The 20,052-nt window shown below is 43.6% G+C and overlaps 1 protein-coding gene across 1 annotated transcript in view; it reads right to left on the bottom strand.

Annotated features, from left to right (window-relative positions):
* The window catches only part of MAB21L4 (mab-21 like 4), a 69,548-nt gene that overhangs the window by 25,191 nt on the left and 24,305 nt on the right, over nucleotides 1–20,052 (bottom strand). Inside the window, exons 2-4 of the mRNA XM_068112888.2 lie at nucleotides 7,657–8,003; nucleotides 5,694–5,815; nucleotides 2,033–2,264 (exon numbers count right to left, since the gene is read on the bottom strand). Of these exons, the coding sequence (XP_067968989.2) occupies nucleotides 2,033–2,264; nucleotides 5,694–5,815; nucleotides 7,657–8,003 (701 nt within the window). The remainder of the gene's footprint in view (nucleotides 1–2,032; nucleotides 2,265–5,693; nucleotides 5,816–7,656; nucleotides 8,004–20,052) is intronic.

The raw sequence follows: 20,052 nt of genomic DNA, 5'->3' as shown, positions 1-20,052 counted from the left end.
GCACACCGAGTGGGGGTGGGCCACGCCCAGGAGAGAGGCGTGGCCTCACGATATACACGGGGCGCGCAGCCCTGAGAGTTCAGTGTTACAGTGAGCTCTTGAATAAAGACTCTTACAAATTACCGCGTTGTCCGCTTCCTCCTTGTTTACAAACAGCGCGCGTAACACCGCGCTTTAGTATCAACAAAGGGTATAACATTGCAGGAACTTTACAAGCCTAGGCCATAGAGGAAGAAGAAGAAGCAAAACTCGAAAAAGAAGCAAAATAATAAAATAATAATTAATTACACAAGCAGCAAAGTATCAACAAAGGGTATAACATTGCAGGAACATTACAAGCCTAGGCCATAGAGGAAGAAGAAGCAAAACACGAAAAAGAAGCAAAATAATAAAATAATAATTAATTACACAAGCAGTAAAGTATCAACAAAGGGTATAACATTGCAGGAACATTACAAGCCTAGGCCATAGAAGAAGAAGAAGCAAAACACGAAAAAGAAGCAAAATAATAAAATAATAATTAATTACACAAGCAGCAAAGTATCAACAAAGGGTATAACATTGCAGGAACATTACAAGCCTAGGCCATAGAGGAAGAAGAAGCAAAACACGAAAAAGAAGCAAAATAATAAAATAATAATTAATTACACAAGCAGTAAAGTATCAACAAAGGGAACAGAAAATTGCAGGCAAGAAGAACAAGTCCAGGCCAGAGATGAAGAAGGAAAAGAGAAGGAGGAGGAAGAAAGTAAAGAAGGAAAAGAGGAAGAAGAGGGTTAAAAGAAAGTGGAATAAGAAGGGAAAGAGGAAGAAGAAACTACCACAATCTCTTATCTACTACTAATCTCTAATCTCTTATCTACCCCCAATCCAAAACCTTGATCTTTTCTACCCCCATTAATTTATCCCAAAGCCACTTTTTTCAAATTCCATTTTCTTTCCTGAAAGCCCCTGTAGTGTTCATCTTGTTTATCCCATGTACCCTGCCCCAGCCCTCTCCCTTCCACAGATCTCCTGATATCCCTGTTCTCTACTGTTGATGTGCTTCCCTCTCCTCCCTCTCTCTCCCCCCTCTTGTCTCCTGCTCCCTTTATTATATGTCTTATGTGTGTTTCTGTTTATGTTTTCATGTGTTTAATGTGTTAGCTCTTACACGAGCTTCGACTTTATTTTTATAAAAAGAAGCAAAAGAAAGACAAAAATAAACATCAAAAGAAGAAGACAAAAAAGATTCTGTTATGAAAGAGGCAGCAATTGGATATAAACAAAGACAGAAACGTCCCTTCATTGATACTTTGATCACCAGGCGAAGTCACGAAAAGAGGAAGAATAAAAGTTTTATTGAATCGCAGACTATGAAAAAAATGGATCTTTGTAAACTCCATTAACAGATGTTAACTAGAACGGGCACTTACATTTTGTGTCCCACTGATAGGCCGCGGATCTGCATCCGGACATGAACCAAAATCGAATCGGCTTGTTCTTGTCACCTAACCAACTCTTCCACCTAGTTTTGTCATACCTCGTCCACAATTTCTTGAAATATCATGTTATTTATCGTTTTTGGCCCCATCCCTCAATGGTGGAGAATCACTTCGGGATAAAAAAAAATGCTCATATCTGGATCCGGATCTTGATCAAAACCTGATCAATTCGTCCTTGTCGCATACCCAATCTCTCCACCAAATTTCGTCCAAATAAGATCACAACTTTTTGAAATATCTTGTTCACAAACAGACAACCAGACAGGGGTGAAAGCATAACTTGTCCGCCCACATTCGGTGGCGGAGGTCAATATGCAAGGTGTCCCAAAAGTATTGTAATGATTTTGATTTTGAATATTTTGTAAATGCTCATGCCCAACAATGTGATTTTTTTCCAGATTGATGCTCGAACCCTGGAGATTTACCATGAATAGATAGACACATCAAGAAAGTGCCGAAATGTAAATGCAGTATTGTTCAAGCGCAGTGAGCATATAGACAGATCATTACTGTACAACGGTACGTAGTACAACATGCAGTCACAATACCTCCAATGGTAAAATGTTTGGGCTTGAAGGTCCAGCATTAGAGTTTGAAGATTTCTTTCAATCCTTGGTTGCCGTTCTGCAATTATTTGACCGGGCCATTGTTTGGGCAGCCATTCCCGCTTGATTTCCTTCACTAATGGTACCAGGCGGATCTTCTGGTACCGAACGCCATGTTTTACAAGCAGCATCACTATGGGGCTCTCAAGAAAGAGCAGAGAAGCATCCATGGACTCTGTGGAAGAGATTTTTAAAATGCCTCTACTCACACAAATAGGTACGGAGAGTGAATTGACCAAATAAACCTCCCATCACAGGAGTAACAAGTTAAACTAGAGAGTTCATAGAACATGATACCATGCACAGCTTTCATGTATAATATTGTACTTCAATTTCATTAAAATATTGATTTTTAAAGATCAGAGCCTGGTGTTGGCTTCGCGGTTAGGGTGCTGGCTTGGGATCCTAGGATCCTGGGTTCGAATCCCGGTCGATCGCTGAATTAACGCCAGGGGGGTTGACTCAGCCTGTCATCCTTCTGAGGTCGGCAAATTGAGTCCTAGCTTGCTGGGATGAATGCCAGCTTGCTGGGGCGTATCCTGATTTAGAATAGGTACACTGTATCCCTGCGCATTGTAAGAGGCGACTAAGGGTTGGCATCAGGAAGGGCATCCGGCCATTAAAACATTGCTTCAAAAAGGGAACCATGAGGTCATGGGGCCCGCAAGGCTAACCCCCACTCTAGTGAGGAAAAATGGCCTTAAAACGATCATTCATTCAATGATTTTAAAGATCATTTTTTTAAAAACTTGAAAGTTTAACGTTAAAGTTCTAAAAAAAGTTTAGCGATACTCAAGCAGTCTTATAGACATCACCCTTCTACCCTCATGAACCTCCCTCCTCCCTCCAAATATCCCGTTTTTCCTCCTGAGAGCTTCCTTCTGTATCCATTCTGTCCACTCCATGCATCCCTGTGCATCCTCTCCAGCCCCTCATCACAATCAAAATAAATATGTAAAATAAATATAAGCCGACTTTACGACGAAATCTCCTGCTCCGTTGAAGCAGACTAAATGTTCAGGAGCAATTCAACTTGCCCCCTCGCCCCACCATTCATCCCCTATTAATCTCTTCAAGCATTTTTCGTTGTAATCTGTCGAAGTGTTTCTCTTATAAATCGTTATGCAGCTACATAAACCAGCAAATAAATAAAATTAAAAGAATCCCTTTTGTCAATCTTTTTTACACTGCGGTGCCATTCCATTATTAACGGTGTGTGAAAACTTTGTGGTACGAGATAACCATCACAACTCAGCTCAAACACCATGATTTGTCGAAATTAAGCCCCACAATAACTAAATTAGTACATAAAGAGGTTGCCCACAATTGGGTAAAACCATGATATTCAAGCTCAGTGATATTTAAAGGGTTTACTACTACTATAAATACTGTTATGTGAGGGGGGTTGGGGTGGATCCATAGTTAGAAGGTAGTAAGATTATAGTATGGTTTCACTTAGCGTAGATTTACTCTTATAGGCCATCAGCTGAAGTGTCAGTCGTTTCATCCCATTCCACCATGAGCGGGACAACAAAATGACTCCACTATCATTTCAGGAGTTGGTAACTTGTGCTTGAATCAAAAGTTTGAAATCCGTAACGTGCCAGTTTAAAAGTTTGACATCAAATTATTACCTCCGCCACCAAATGTGGATGGAGGTTATGCTTTCACCCCTGTCTGTCTGTTTGTCTGTTTGCTTGTCTGTTTGCTTGTCTGTTTGCTTGTCTGTTTGTGAACAAGATATCTCAAAAAGTTGTGGACGGATTCGGCCGAAATTTGGCAGAGAGGTAGTATTTATGACAAGGACGAAATTATTCGATTTTGTTGAAGATCCGGATTCGGATCTGGCTCGTAGAATTTTAAAAGTGATTCTTCACCATTATGTGATCGGGCTAAAAACGATAAATAGCAGGATATCTCAAAAAGTTATGGACGGATTTGGACGAAATTTGGTGGACCGGTTGGGTGTGTGACAAGGACAAACTATTCGATTTTGGTGAAGATCTGAATATGGATTCAGATACGATAATTATTTAATTTTTAAGTAATTATTCACCAGTGAGAGATCAGGCGAAAAGCGATATGACATGATATTTTAAAAAGTTATGGACGAGTTATGACTAAACTTGGTGGATGAGTTGGTTAGGTGACAAGAACAAGCCGATTCGATTTTGGTTAAGGTCCCAATCCAGATCCGGCCTATCAGTGGGCTACAAAACATAAACTGTTCAGCCTGGCGGAGGTATGCTCTCTACCAAGTGCCGTTCTAATTTTGCACTATTTCTAGGCTGCACTTTGGCTGACCACAGCACTCATATCGTGATTCAAACAACGGACGAATCAAATCCCTTGATTTCATCATGTGACTAGTCAAAATGGCAGCGCTCATGGATTTGTGATTTCAGCTGGAGGTGTCAGTATGTCGGGAGAAAAATCCGGTTTAAGATGCTTAATACACTACGATTTCATCAAGAATGACAGTGTACATTCTTTCACGGTCCAGAAAGTAGGTCCAGAGATTCTGTGTACAAGCGAGTCGTGTTATTTACAATTGAATTGTGCTGTGTATGACTCAATCAGATGATTTCTTTGCCACTATCAAAGCAAACAAGTTGAAGACATTCATGCATGCAACTAAGTCTATGACTACGTCTGTGAAGGAGGTAGTGCCACGAAATGACTCACAATTTCTCGTAAGGATGATTAATTATTATCGCTCAGACCAGAGGGCTCGACCTACGCTCAGTTTTGTGTTATTCCCCATCTACCGTGTCCATGCCGAATGCCACGGTTGATGGATGTCGGACAACAGCTCGGGTCCATTGTTAGCAATCAAAAACCATCAAGGAATAGTATTCCCCCAGATGGTGGAACGGATCTCATTTTATAGCCACTTCTGGAGCTTCAGCTGACGGCCTATTGTGAACAGGGAAATTGTCAGGGTACGTCGTCTTGCTAAAGGTGATGCTGAGGAGACAGTGTGTGTAATTTATAGACAGTATAGCTATGGATAAGATTGTATGTGTGAAAACCTCCTGTTAGTGGGCGGGGCCAAGTAATGACTTGCGGCCACAAAATGGAGCAATGGTAGTACTTTGTGCTTCAATGGACCGGTTAGGAACTGTTCGGCCATTGTGAGCAAGCCATGGTGATGATATGGTAAGAACACTAGGCTGGCAGGTATGTGACCAAGCTATTGACAGGTATGCTCCTTCCATGCCGCTTACTATAAATCACCCATAACCTTTCGAGAAATCATGATATATATAGTTTTTTGTCCTATCACTCAATGGTGAAGAATCATTTTTAAAAATTATAAAATTCTAAATTCTAGTACCTGGATCCGGATCTTCACCAAAATCTAGTCATTCCGTTCTTGTCACGCACCCAACCTGCCCACCAATTTTTGTCTCAATCCTTCCCCAACTTTTTGAGATATCTTGTTCCCAGACAGACAGTGTTGAAAACAACCTTCTGTGGCAGAGGTAATTAGAGATTAAAACCCCCAGAAGCTGCTTAAGTTTATGAAAGATTGAGACATATTTTATTTGGAGTTAAGAGTATTTGGCGAATGGAGTTCAAGGACAAACAAACAGCAGCATACTGTAGGGGATGATTTTGTTCTGTTCGCAGAAGCCGACGGCATCCTTGAGTCGAACCTTAAGCAGGCCGATGATCCGACCTGGTATGACATGGGCCGTACATCCATCCCCAGTGCTGTGGATCCTGCGAGTAGTACACAGCCAGCACACCTCATTGCCAATGACTTACAGGAAACAATATTGCCTCGCACCACTATATGCATGTATAGTTCAACTGCACAAAATATATATGGCTCCTGACATCCATTATGTGTACAGTGCATTCAGAAAATATTCAGACCCCTTCACTTTTTTCACATTTTGCTCTGTTGCAGCCTTATGCTGAAATCGTTTAAATTCATTTTTTCCCTCATCAATCTACACTCAATACCCCATAATGACAAAGAGAAAACAGGATTTTAGAAAGTTTTGCAAATTGATTAAAAAGAAAAAACTGAAATATCACATTGACATAAGTATTCATACCCTAAACTCAGTACTCAGTTGAAGCACCTTTGGCAGTGATTACAGCCTCGCGTCTTCTTGGGTATGTCATGACAAGCTTTGCACACCTGGATTTGGGGATTTTCTGCCATTCTTCTCTGCAGATCCTCTCAAGCGCTGTCAAGTTGGATGGGGACCGTCGGTAGACAGCCATTTTCAGGTCTCTCCAGAGATGTTCGATTGGTTCAAGTCAGGGCTCTGGTTGGGCCACTCGAGGACCTTCACGGAGTTGTCCCTAAGCCACTCCTGCATTGTCTTGGCTGTGTGCTTAGGGTCATTGTCCTGTTGGAAGGTGAACCTTCAGCCCAGTCTGAGGTCCTGAGCGCTCTGTTTCAGGTTTTCATTAAGGATATCTCTGTACCTTGCTCCGTTCATTGTTCCCTCAACCCTGACCAGTGACCAGTCCCCCAGTCCCTGCTGCTGAAAAACACCCCCACAGCATGATGCTGCCACAACCATGCTTCACCGTTGGGATGGTATTGGGCAGGTAATGAGCGGTGCCTGGTTTCCTCCAGACATGACGCTTAGAATTGAGGCCAAACAGTTCAATCTTTGTTTCATCAGACCACAGAATCTTGTTTCTCACAGTCTGAGAGTCCTTTAGGTGCTTTTTTGCAAACTCCAAGCGGGCTTTCATGTGTCTTTCACTGAGGAGAGGCTTCCGTCTGGCCACTCTGCCATAAAGCCCAGATCGGTGGAGTGTTGCAGTGATGGTTGTCCTTCTGGAAGTTTCTCCCATCTCCACACAGGATCTCTGGAGCTCAGCCAGAGTGACCATCGGGTTCTTGGTCACCTCTCTTACAAAGGCCCTTCTCCCCCGGTGGCTCAGTTTGGACGGGCGGCCAGCTCTAGGAAGAGTCCTGGTTGTTCCAAACTTCTTCCATTTAAGAATTATGGAGGCCACTGTGCTCTTGGGAACCTTCAATGTAGCAGATTTTTTTTTGGAGGCTTCCCCAGATCTGTGCCTCGACACAATCCTGTCTCTGAGCTCTGTAGGCAGTTCCTTTGACCTCATGGCTTGGTTTTTGCTCTGATATGCTTTGTCAGCTGTGAGACCTTATATAGACAGGTGTGTGCCTTTCCAAATCATGTCCAATCAATTGAATTTACCACAGGTGGACTCCAATCAAGGTGTAGAAACACCTCAAAAATGATCAAGAGAAATGGGAGGCACCTGAGCTAAATTTCAAGTGTCATTGCAAAGGGTCTGAATACTTATGTCAATGTGATATTTCAGTTTTTTCTTTTTTATAAATTTTCAAAACTTTCTAAAATCCTGTTTTCTCTTTGTCATTATGGGGTTTGGGGTATTGAGTGAAGATTGATGAGGGAAAAAATTAATTTAAACGATTTCAGCATAAAGCTGCAACATAACAAAATGTGAAAAAAGTGAAGGGGTCTGAATACTTTCTGAATGCACTGTACATTTGAAGAAACCGTATTTATGGGACAATTCGCATGAGCTGAACATACTGTACTCACACTGAGTGGTGGTTGATGTGTCGTTTGTCATGTGAAACGGCTGTTTTCAGGGACTGCAAGGCCCCTGATTCGGACCAGATTGTGTCATGAGGCTCAGAGTCCTTCAAGCCAAGGTAGCATTGTGTGGCGGCTTCTGGCTCCACGTGTTTATAGCCATCCAACTCATACAGGAGTGGCGATTCGGATGTTACCTTGGCGACCATACCACTTAGGGACACAGGCACGTTGAGGTGTAGCTCTGTGAGTTCTGGCCTTGTCACCAACGTCAGGTTGCCTGGCAGCCCGGTGGGTAGATGAGGCGTTGGAGGCAGAAAGCAGGGGTCTATGTCGGACACACGCTGCAGTACCTGGAGTGGGGTTTGGAAGTAACTGGCATCATAAAAAACACTTAATTAACCGCTCGAGCCCATACATTTATTATGTACACACTTTGGTGGAAAAAGGTGGGAGGGGAGGAGGATGCATGGTGAGATTGGGATGGGTTAAACATTCAATCATAATTGCTTATGTAATAAATTTACCTATATTCAGTACACAACTACCCGAGTAACAAATACGCTTGTATCAGGTTTTCAAATTCTCTTCTTGTTGGCCAAACAACAAGGTTTGATGGTGTTTGTTTTTGACAAGTTTCAGCCTCATCATCATCGCATTCCACCATCGTGTTCACTCTAACCTTTTGGAAGCAGGTAATGACGAAATCATAAAAACATACACCGGTTTCTCTGAAACTCCTGCACCCCTCCCATTTCCCGAAAGCATATGTAATTTAGAGATGATGTCACAAACGAGTTTCTCTGAAAGTCCCCTGTTACGTTATTATTTAATTCTGATTATTAAAGCCACGCCTGCATTTCAAATAAATGTAATATTTGGAATTTTAATTTAGTTTTATCGTGTATTAAAGTATTTCCTTTATTTTATGTTGTGTATGGTGATAAAGCCACGTCTTACCACCAGTGGATGGTGCGATGCTGTGGCATGGTATGATGTACGTGGGTTGGTGCGTGCGTGGAGGACAATTCAGACAATGGTTTAAATCCAGACAATTTTGCCTAACCCAGACAATGGTTTGAATCCAGATCATTTCGTCCAATCCAGAAAACGGTTTAAATGCAGACAATTTGGCTAACCCAGCCAATGGTTTAAATCCAGATCATTTTGTCCAATCCAGAAAATGGTTTAAATGCAGACAATTTGGCTAACCCAGCCAATGGTTTAAATCCAGACAATTTTGTCCAATACAGAAAATGGTTTAAATGCAGACAATTTGGCTAACCCAGACATTGGTTTAAATCCAGATCATTTTGTCCAATACAGAAAATGGTTTAAATGCAGACAATTTGGCTAACCCAGCCAATGGTTTAAATCCAGATCATTTTGTCCAATCCAGAAAATGGTTTAAATGCAGACAATTTGGCTAACCCAGCCAATGGTTTAAATCCAGATCATTTTGTCCAATACAGAAAATGGTTTAAATCCAGACAATTTTGGCTAACCCAGACATTGGTTTAAATCCAGACAATTTTGTCCAATCCAGACAATGGTTTGAATCCAGATCATTTTGTCCAATCCAGACAATGGTTTAAATGCAGACAGTTTTGGCTAACCCAGACAATGGTTTCAATCCAGACAATTTTGTCCAATCCAGACAATGGTTTAAATCCAGACAATCTTGGCCAACCCAGACAATGGTTTGAATCCAGATCATTTCGTCCAATCCAGAAAACGGTTTAAATCCAGACAATCTCGGCTAACCCAGACAATGGTTTGAATTCAGATAATTTTGTCCAATCCAGACAATGGTTCGAATCCAGACAATTTTGTCTAACCCAGACAATGGTTTCAATCCAGACAATTTTGGCTAACCTAGACAATGGTTTCAATCCAGACAATTTTGGCTAACCCAGACATTGGTTTGAATCCAGAAATTTTGTCCAACTCAGACGATAGTTTGAATCCAGATCATTTTGTCCAATCCAGACAATGGTTTGAATCCAGAATTTTCTACCATCATTATCTCCCTATACCCGTCCTCCCCCAAGCCCACCTCTTTCTGGGTCCCTCCTCCCCATGCCCCTCTTAAAATTTTTGTTCCATTTCTGCTCCTTTCACAGTTTTTCCCTCCACTTCTGTAAGAGTTTGCACCTGTATCTGCCTTGCTCACCACCTGTTCAGCCTGGTGTTGCCTTAACGCTTAAGGTGACAGGCTTAAGATGTAAGGGTCTTAAGTCATCTTCTACCGACTCCTCTCTGGCCTTGCCCCCCCATCTCTCTCTGGGCTCTGTCCCCCAAATATTCCTACAGGTCGCACAAGATCTGCCTGCAACCCTCTTATGGTTAAACTGCCAAAATCAAGACTTTCTGCTCACCTTCACTCCTTCATTCCTCTTTTCTCCCGCCTCTGGAACAAACTCCCTCACTCTCTTCAATCCCACTCCACCCTCCAGGTCTTTAAAACAGCTGTTCACCACCATCTCTTATCCTCCCCCATCCAAAACCTTGATCTTTTCTACCCCCGCTAATTTCGGTTCCCTTGTGTTTTATACCTCCCCCCCCCCCCCCCCCCTTCCCACGCCTCCTGCCCCCAAGCCCTCTCCCTCCCACACTTCTCCCTGCTCTCAAATGTTGTGGTTGTGTGCTTCCCCTTCTCTCCCCATCTTGTCTTCCGCTCCCTCTTTTTGTATATTTTGTTTGTCTGATTTGTTTGTGAAATAAATGTTAGCTTTCACGAGCCTCGATTCAGTATACAAAAAAAAAAAAAGAAAAAAAAAAAGGGTCTTGAGTTTGAACCCCTGTTGTGACGTTGAAACAACACCAGGTGAGTTCACTCAGCCTGTCGTCCTTCCAAGGCTGGCAAAATGAGTACCAGCTTACTGATAACAGTGGCACTGCATGAGAGTAACTGCCACGCTTCCAGAAAATGATCCACAGGCCGCATCCGAAACAACAACTGTTTGTCTCCCTCTCCCTTTGCTCTCATTTCCCCCATTTTCTTTTTGGTGTTTTTTTTTGTATACAAGATCGAGGCTCGTGTAAGAGCTAACATTAATGACAAAAAAAAACCGGACACATAAGACGAAATAAAGGGAGCGGGAGACAAGATGGGGAGAGAGGGGGGAAGCACATAAGTACAACATTTGAGAGCAGGGACATCGGGAGATCTGAAGGAGGTAGAGGGCTTGGGGGGGGGGGGGCGGAGGCATGGGAAGGGGAATGGGGGAGTAGAAGAGGTAAAAAAAAAAAAAAGCACATGGACACAGCGAGGACTTCCAGGAAAGAAGTCGGTATTTCACAAATGTGGATCTGGGGGTGAATTAACAGGGGTAGAAAAGATCAAGGTTTTGGATGGGGGGAAGATAAGAGATGGTGGTTGAACAGCTGTTTTAAAGACCTGGAGGATGAGTGGGATTGAAGAGAGTGAGGGAGTTTGTTCCAGAGGCGGGAGAAAAGAGGAATGAAAGAGTGAAGTGAGGTGGCAGAGAGTCTTGATTTTGGCAGTTTCACCAGAAGAGGGTTGCATGCAGATCTTGTGCGACCTGTAGGAGTATTTGGGGGGACAGAGCACAGACAGGGCTAGGGGGGGGGGGGGGGCAAGGCCAGAGAGGAGTCGGTAGAAGACTTTATTCAAGTCGGTAGAAGATGCCATGTCCTTTATCCCTCGACCTTACTGTTGATGTGTCCCCATCCACACCCTTCTTTCAACTGTCTTTTTGTTATGCTCTGTCCTTGTCCACTCTATGGTTTATCTCCTACATAAGCATTCACTCTGTATATAAAAAAAACAGGAAAAGGGGAGTGCGAGAGAGAGAGAAGAGAGAAGAGGAGAGAAGAGAGAAGGAGAGAAGAGAGAAGAGAGAGAGAGAGAGAGAGAGAGAGAGAGAAGAGAGAGAGAGAGAGAGAGAGAGAGAGAGAGAGAGAGAGAGAGAGAGAGAGATAGAGAGAGAGAGAGAGAGAGAGAGAGAGAGAGAGAGAGAGAGAGAGAGAGAGAGATAGAGAGAGATAGAGAGAGATAGAGAGAGAGAGAGAGAGAGAATTGAATTTGCAACACCATTTATTTTCACAAAAAAACACACCAGGTCAAGTTACATTTTTACAGGAGAGAAAAAAAATAGAAAAAAACAACAGTTCTTAATGTTAAAAAGAAAAGCACAAATTCGATTCATTCACAACACATAAGGCTTCATTGATACACCATTTGCATTCAAAGAGTTTGACATTTTCATTCGCCACATAATAATCAAACTCTAACCTTATTCTTGCAGACACCAGCCCTTTAAACATAGGTACAAACATCGAACCCATGCCCATTATCAATTTTAATTTTCCTCGATTTATATTATTGAGAGTATTTTGCTACAGCAGCTAAGAAGTTTAGGAGGACACCAGAGTCCTTGCAGGAGGGTCTGAAAGATACACCAAAAAATAAAAGAATGTGAAGTAAAAGGAAAAGACAACTGATCAAAAAGGTGTGTGAGAATCAAGAAAAGAGGTATTAGTCTTTCGCATTTCACATAGGCATGAAAGAGATCCTCCTTCTGTACACAGAAGGGGCATGCTACTGGCACTGAGCTGTCAAGGTGATGAACAAAGGTGTTCGTAGGGAGAGCCCAATGTGCTAGTCTCCACTGGATATCTGCGAGGAACCCGTAAATAGGTAATTTTGTACATATTAGGCCACAGTGGCGTGGGCAGGAGACCCTGGCCCTAACCTTTCGGACCACAAGGCCACTCTTGTTACTCCGGAGAAGGGTGATGCTTGGTTTTCTCGAAGGAGCTTGTGAATACCAGCCTTTGTTGCCAAATGAAAAGGAGAGACAAGTTCACCATTCGACTGGAGAGCTGGGAGCACCTTAATTTCAGGGAAAGACAGCCGAACATCCTCGACATTGTTTATACCTTCCCAGCCAATATTTAACTCCTTAAACTTCCTCTTGACGATGCGTATAATTTGGCTGACAATACGCACGGATCTTAAACCAAGAATGGCCGCCACCCCTGCCAGCAGACATCCATTTTGTCCCAGATGTATCCCTCAGGTCACAAACTTTGCCAATTCCTCCTTGAGTAAATTTCCTAATCAAAGTCGGACTATGAGGAATGCATGGAAAAAAAACCGTTATAGAAAATAGGCTCTTGGATAAACATCCGGCAATTATAAGCCTCAAGGCATACGATAAACCCCAAAACCTTTCCAAACTCTCAGCAAAACCCTGATAAAAAGTTGGGATTGAAACTAAGCTGACACGGTCAAGGTTCACCAGGAACAAGTGCCTATCATAACACAGGCCTCCCGCTTGTTGCAAACAAGAAAAAACGCAAATGAGCGCCAGGGCAGCTCTTCAGCATACAACAGACGTTGCACAGACTGTAGGCGAAAAGCCATAAGCCGGGTGGACACCTCCACAATTCCATGTCCACCCTCCTTCCGAGGATGGTACAGTATTTGCGGCCGAAGCCAGTACCCGCTGGATGGCTGGTATCAACTCCTTGGGTGGCTGCAAGGCAATTAGTTTATGCCATAATCTTGCTGCTATCAAGTTATTTATAACAAGAGAGCGGCCTTTATAAGAAAGAGATCGTAGCAGTCCTTCCCATCGTTTCAACCGGTGTGTAATTTGTTCAATCATTCCTTCCCAGTTCTTCGTTTCTACTTCCTGGTTGCCGAGATAGACACCAAGATATTTGACTCCATCTGTTTTCCACTCTAGATTATGTGGGAGTGACGGTGGCAGTGTTAAAGAAAGGTTATCTGAACCGCACCATAAGGCTACACTCTTGCCCCAATTTACTTCGGCGGAAGAGGCCGCAGAGTAGTCTTTAAAGCAACGCTGCACCGCAGCAACACTACTTGGGCCCTTAATCAGAACACATACATCATCAGCATAAGCTGTGACCACAAATCTTGAACCAAAAACGGCTCCCACATCCTGAGTTATTCGCTGCCTGATGGATGCTAAGAGTGGTTCAAGGGCAATTATATACAGAAGTCCAGAAAGGGGACACCCTTGACGGATACCCCGACGGAAAGGAAAAGGGGGACATAAACTGTTGTTTACTTTCATCATGCAGAAGGTGTTAGTGTATAACAGCTTGACATAGGAAATGAAAGTTTCGCCAAAACCCATCCGCTCCAGAACAGAAAACAAATATGTATGATCAACACGATCAAAAGCCTTTGTTTGGTCAAGAAACAACAACCCAAAACTGGCACGCACGTACTTATTACAAGAAATAATATCCCTTATCAGAAAAATATTGTCATAAATTGACCTTCCTGGTACACAGTAGGTCTGGTCAGGGTGCACAATAGAGCTGATCACAGTTCCCAAACGGTTTGCTAAGGCCTTCGACAAAAGCTTGTAATCCGCACACAGCAATGAGACAGGCCGCCAGTTCTCGACTAGTTGAGTGTCCCCAGCCTTTGGCAACAGGCAAATGACTGCTCTTCTGCAGGACAGGGGAAGCTCTCCAACATGAAGGCATTCATCAAATACCTCAAGCAGGTCAGGTCCCACAAGTTTCCAAAAAGTCTTATAGAACTCTCCGGGCAAACCATCAATCCCAGAGGCTTTACCATCCTTCAAGCTCCGCATAGCAGTTTCAAGTTCAGCAGCCGAAACTGACATGTTCAATGTGCGTTGCTGGTCTTCCTCAAGTCTTGGAAGCCCGGTAGTCAGCTCCTGCAAGGTCTCATTACTTATGCTCTGGGGGGAGTACAAGTTTGTATAAAAAACCTTCAAAACAGACTTAATCTCCTGTTGGGAGGTCACTATTGGCCCATTAGCAGCACGTAGCCCATGAATCTGTTGTGATTTTTTAACAGAGTTCTCCAAACCAAACAAGGCCTTATTTGGCATATCCAACGTTAAATAACTCATTCTCATGCGTACCAGGGTGCCCATTGCTCGCTGCCGTACCAGTTCAGTCAACATTGCCTTTTTAGTCCATAGCAGCCGGTCACCTGTAGTGTCTTTCCCAGCCGTATTAATGTTTTCCTCCAGGGCTGCAATTTCAGCCTTTAATGAATCAATCGAGAGATTTTGCAATTTAGTGGCATAAAGACTATATTGTTGACAGAACGATTTGACCTGACCCTTTGCGAGGTCCCACCACAGTCGAAGGTTAGCATGTTCAAATTTGGAGGACCGAATTCTTTCCCACACGGCTCGAAAAGCCTCTTTGAATCTCATATCATTCAGCAGGTGGGTATTAAGTGACCAATACGCACTACCCCCTGAGGTCAGAGGCAAATTAAAACCCATTGAAACCAGGTAATGGTCTGTGAAACCAGTTGGGAGTATCTGGGTTGTGGCCATCACATTTAGCATTGGCTTATTCACGTAGAATCTGTCTAGCCTTGCCATTGATATCCTCCCATCATGGCATCTGCACCACGTATAGCACCGTGAAGTTGGGTGTTGCAACCTCCAAACATCTTTCAAATGCTGATTTTTGATGATGTTCTCCAAAATCCTCATAGAAGCTGGATGGGGTTCATGACCGGTCCTGTCTACGGAAGGATTGATAGTGCAATTGAAATCACCAGCAACACAGATGAAAGCGGTTGTATCCAGTCCTTTTACAAAGTCATGCAGAGTGGAAAAGAACACTCTTCTTTCCATGGGCTCACTCGGTGCATATACGTTCACAATGATGATCCTTTGCGTGTTGCAATAGAAATCCACCGCTATCAGATGTCCCTTATAAATTTCCTTAAAGACAATCTTCCGAGCAGGGATTCTATCACTCAAGGCGATGGCAACACCAGCTTTGGGTGTGGTAAAACCACTCAGCCACCACTGCCCTCGATAAAGTTTTCCCCATTCAGCAACCAGGGTGTTCGTAGCATGAGTCTCCTGTATCAGGATGATGTCGGCTTTCACCCTCTCCATCGCCTGAATTGTCTGAATTTTTCGTAAGGGGGTACAACCCCCATTGATATTCAGGGATGCGATACATATCTTTCGCAAAGCCATTTACAAAGGTAACTCACCCTCCGCCTGCAATTCCTTATTCGCCTTTGTGACCGCTTTCCGAAGACGCTGAAATTGGGCCTCCGAGATTTCCATTGGGTCATTTCTTTGCAGGAGGGGTCTTGCAGCCCTGATGAAAGTTTTCACATCGGGAAAATGGTCTTTGATCACAACGTAGCGTTGCCTAAACGTCTCGTTTAGGAAACTGATGACGTTTTCCTTTGTTGCTTCCATCTGTTCTTCTCCCTGATGATCATTCACAGACACAAGGCTTTGAGCTTCCTCATCCAGCTCCCTAACCACATCAACGTTGAAACTCCTTTGTTGTGTGTCAGGAGCAGGCACACCTTCTGTGTCATCACCACTGCAGTCTTCTTGTTGCATCACAAGGGGCACATCTGTGCCACCACTGCTGCCTATTATAGGTCTGCTTGGACCATCATCCTTGGTCGTTTCAACCGGATGTGAGCAACAACCGTTGTCACTCAGGCCCTGGGACTGCTCGTTGTCACAAGGGACAATGGTGCCATCATCACAACCAATACTGCTGCATTGATTTTCTTCAACAAGAGCAAGGGATGAAGTCCTACTCTCCTCTGTTTCGTCACCACCCTGCCCAGCTTGCTGAGAATCATCAGGATAGTCTGAGATACTGTTTGTTTGTACGAGTATCACTTTGCTACCTTTGTCTTCCACCTCGGCGCTCAAAAAGGTACGTTTTAGGTTCCTCTTAGCCTCGGTGCCTTTCATCAATACCTCCTCAAAGACCATATTCTCTTGAGGTTGCAGCCTCTTGTCCTCATCGACTGGGTGCACCCCTGCTGCACTAACCTCAGCAACACCGCCACCACTTTCCACACCCTGGTCTTCTGGTGTGGGCGTCTGTACTCCACCAGGCTCATGAACGGGGGGCACTGCATCAGTTACAGGGGGGGCCGACCCAGCTGCTGTAGCGTACGTCTTCTTGGCGTCTGGGCAATACTGCTTAGTGTGTCCGTGTGCTCCACATCCGTAGCAGATCAAGGTCTCGGTCGCCATGAAGATTCTATATTCATGCTCGCCTACTTTAAAGGTGTGGGAGGTGTTCAACTGCTTCGCTGCGTCTTTTAGAACAACAAAACAAAAACGTCTAAACGATTGTACGTGCTTCAACCTGCCGTTTCTCGTACGTAGAGGAACCCTAATGATTCGAGAGACGACAGTGCCAAACTCACCTAGCTTGTGTAGGATTTCCTCGTTACCTAGGAAAGGCGGAACATTGCTCAGAATGACTTTAACTGCCGGCGTGTCCATCGACGACACAGGAACAAACAGATCGTTTCCCAAGGTCAAACCATTCTGCACAACAATATCGGCCAGACTTATTTGCGAAACAAAAACCACAATTTTGTGATTCATACGAGACGCGGCACGAATGTTACTCACGTCGATCAAATCCCCAATCGCAAGCAAAATGTCATCCATTTCAACTCCCTACGGTGGGACAAGGCACAGCCCGTGCTTACGCGATAAACCCTCATCGGTAACACGATCGGCAGGCCTTTGGCTACTCCTATTAGCCATATCGTCAAAGGAGAAACGAAGTGAAAGCAAATAGATTTGTATAATCCCAAAAAAAAAAAAGAATAGAAAAAAAATATATATATTAAGTAACTAGAAACGAAAGCACGGTTTAAACCACGTTAGGAAAAAACGTGGTTCAAACAAACCCTTACCGTGCTGGCTCTCCCTCTCTCTGTCTCGAAGGAGGAGAAAAAAAACGAGGGACAGGTGGTAACGAAGCAGGAAGGGAGGAAAAAGGTCAACATACACGACAAGAGTACAAAAGGAAAAAACCAAAGGAAGGGGAAAGGTAAAAAGGTTGGTGGGGAGAGGATGAAAAACAACACGAGCCAGGAGCTACAACACACAAGCACGAGCACGCGCCATCTTGCCACGCCCAACACACGAAACGGCCAGCAGGGGGCGAGAGCGAGCGAGAGAGAGAGAGAGAGAGAGAGTGAGAGAGAGAGAGTGAGAGAGAGAGAGTGAGAGAGAGAGAGAGAGAGAGAGAGAGAGAGAGAGAGAGAAAGAGAGAGAGAGAGAGAGAGAGAGAGAGAGAGAGAGAGAGAGAGAGAGAGATAGATAGATAGAGATAGATAGAGAGATAGAGAGAGATATAAGGAAAAGGAACAGACCAGAGTAACCTGCAAGTAAGACTGTAGGAGGGTGAGGTTAGGTAGGGTCATTGGGGGTAGAAAAGGTCACTGGTACATATGGGAAATGACATGTGCACAGCTTGTTTGAACCTCTGGAGGAAAGAGTGCGAGTGAACAGTCTCTGAAGGCAGGGCCACAAACAAGAGAAGAGAGGTGCAAAAGAGTGGAGGGTGCAAAAGAGTGGAGGGTGCAAAAGAGTGGAGTGTGCAGTAAGTTTGGATTTTGGGAGTTTAATCAGGCGGTGGCTGCTGAAAAAGCAGATGCATCCTGGATGAGCTAGTTGGGGCTGGAGGGCTGAGACAGCAAAGGGAGCTAGACCAAAAGAGGTGGTACAAAATAGAGAGGTGACCGACCCTTCTGTGATGTGAGACCAACAGGCCTTTACTTTGGCGTCATACAGTCTCGTGAAAAAGTAAGTACACCCCATGTAAAGTTTTGACTTTTTCAACATATTTCAACATACAGCTAATTGATCTTCATTTCAACAATATTAATAGATAAAGGTGATATAATATAACAAATATCATGAAACATTTACATTTTGTAGTCCATTGTATAATTTAAATAAACATAAATGCAAATTTCGCATGTGGAAAAAGTAAGTACACCCCTACATTTATCACTAATTCAAATACCTAATATTAGAATCAGGTGCACCAGCTCAGGTGCAAATGATTAGAACATCGTTAGAGAGGATCTTGGAGGAACCTGTCTCATTTAAACCTCAGACATTTCGTTTGGTTTTCCCTTTGTTGTTGAAGTGTGCGGCGTCACCATGCCGAGATCAAAAGAGCTCTCTGAGGCCTTCAGAAAGAAGGTTATAGATGCCGACGAGTCTGGGAAGGGATTTATAAAGATCTCCAAACAATTTGACATCAATCATTCGACTGTCCGGAAGATCATCTACAAGTGGAGAAGATTCCAAACAACTGCCAACTTGTTCAGGCCAGGCCGCCCCAACAAGTTCAGCCCGAGAGCAGACCACAAGATGCTGAAAGAAGTCTCTAAGAACCTCAGAATGTCATCACGGGACCTACAGGTAGCTCTTGCCACAGTTGATGTCAAAGTGCACGAGTCTACCATTAGAAAGAGACTGCACAAATTTGATCTACATGGGAGGTGTGCCAGGAGGAAACCTTTGCTGTCCAGAAAGAACATCAGGGCAAGACTAAAGTTTTCCAATGAACACCGAGGCAAAGACCAGCACTTCTGGAACAATGTGCTCTTGACAGATGAGTCAAAGGTAGAGATATTTGGCCACAGTACCAGAATACATGTTTGGCGAAAACCAAAGACAGCATTTGACCACAAGAACCTGATACCAACTGTAAAGCATGGTGGTGGAAATATTATGGTTTGGGGCAGCTTTGCTGCATCAGGGCCTGGGCAGCTCACCATCATAGAATCCACTATGAATTCTTCATTGTACCAGAGGGTGCTTGAGGATAATGTGAGGCCATCTGTTGGAAAGTTGAAGCTCAACCAAAGGTAGACCTTGCAACATGACAATGACCCCTAAACATACCAGTAAATCCACCAAGGAATGCTGAAAAGAAAGAAATGGAGGGTTCTGGAATGGCCAAGTCAAAGCCCGGATCTAAATCCCATCGAGATGTTGTGGGGGGGATTTGAAACGAGCTGTGCATGCAAGAAACCCCTCAAACATCGCACAGCTGAAAGAATTCTGCATGGAGGAGTGGGCAAAAATTTCTCCCAGTCGATGTCAGAGACTGGTAGACAGTTATAAGAAACGCCTACTTCAGGTTGTTTCTGCCAAAGGGGGCAATACCACCTATTAGAGCCAAGGGTGTACTTACTTTTTCCACATGCGAAATTTGCATTTATGTTTATTTAAATTATACAATGGACTACAAAATGTAAATGTTTCATGATATTTGTTATATTATATCACCTTTATCTATCAATATTGTTGAAATGAAAATCAAATAGCTGTATGTTGAAATATGTTGAAAAAGTCAAAACTTTACAAGGGGTGTACTTACTTTTTCATGTGACTGTATGGGCGGGAGAAGCCAATAATGTTGACGACTTTAGATTCTACGGTATGCAGGAGAGACACATGTGATTCAGTGGTCCCAGCCCATAGGAGAGAGCAGTACTCCATTGAAGTACTGCAAAAGACCTTGCAGGCTGTTAATAGTTTTGATTTTGAAACGAATGACTTGGAACGATGAAAGATGCCGAGTCTGCAACTGGTTTTG

The sequence above is a fragment of the Myxine glutinosa genome, chromosome 4, assembly GCF_964187855.1.
Source record: "Myxine glutinosa chromosome 4, kmMyxGlut1.1, whole genome shotgun sequence".
Lineage (NCBI taxonomy): Eukaryota > Metazoa > Chordata > Myxini > Myxiniformes > Myxinidae > Myxine > Myxine glutinosa.
This window is presented reverse-complemented; position numbering and strand designations above follow the sequence as displayed.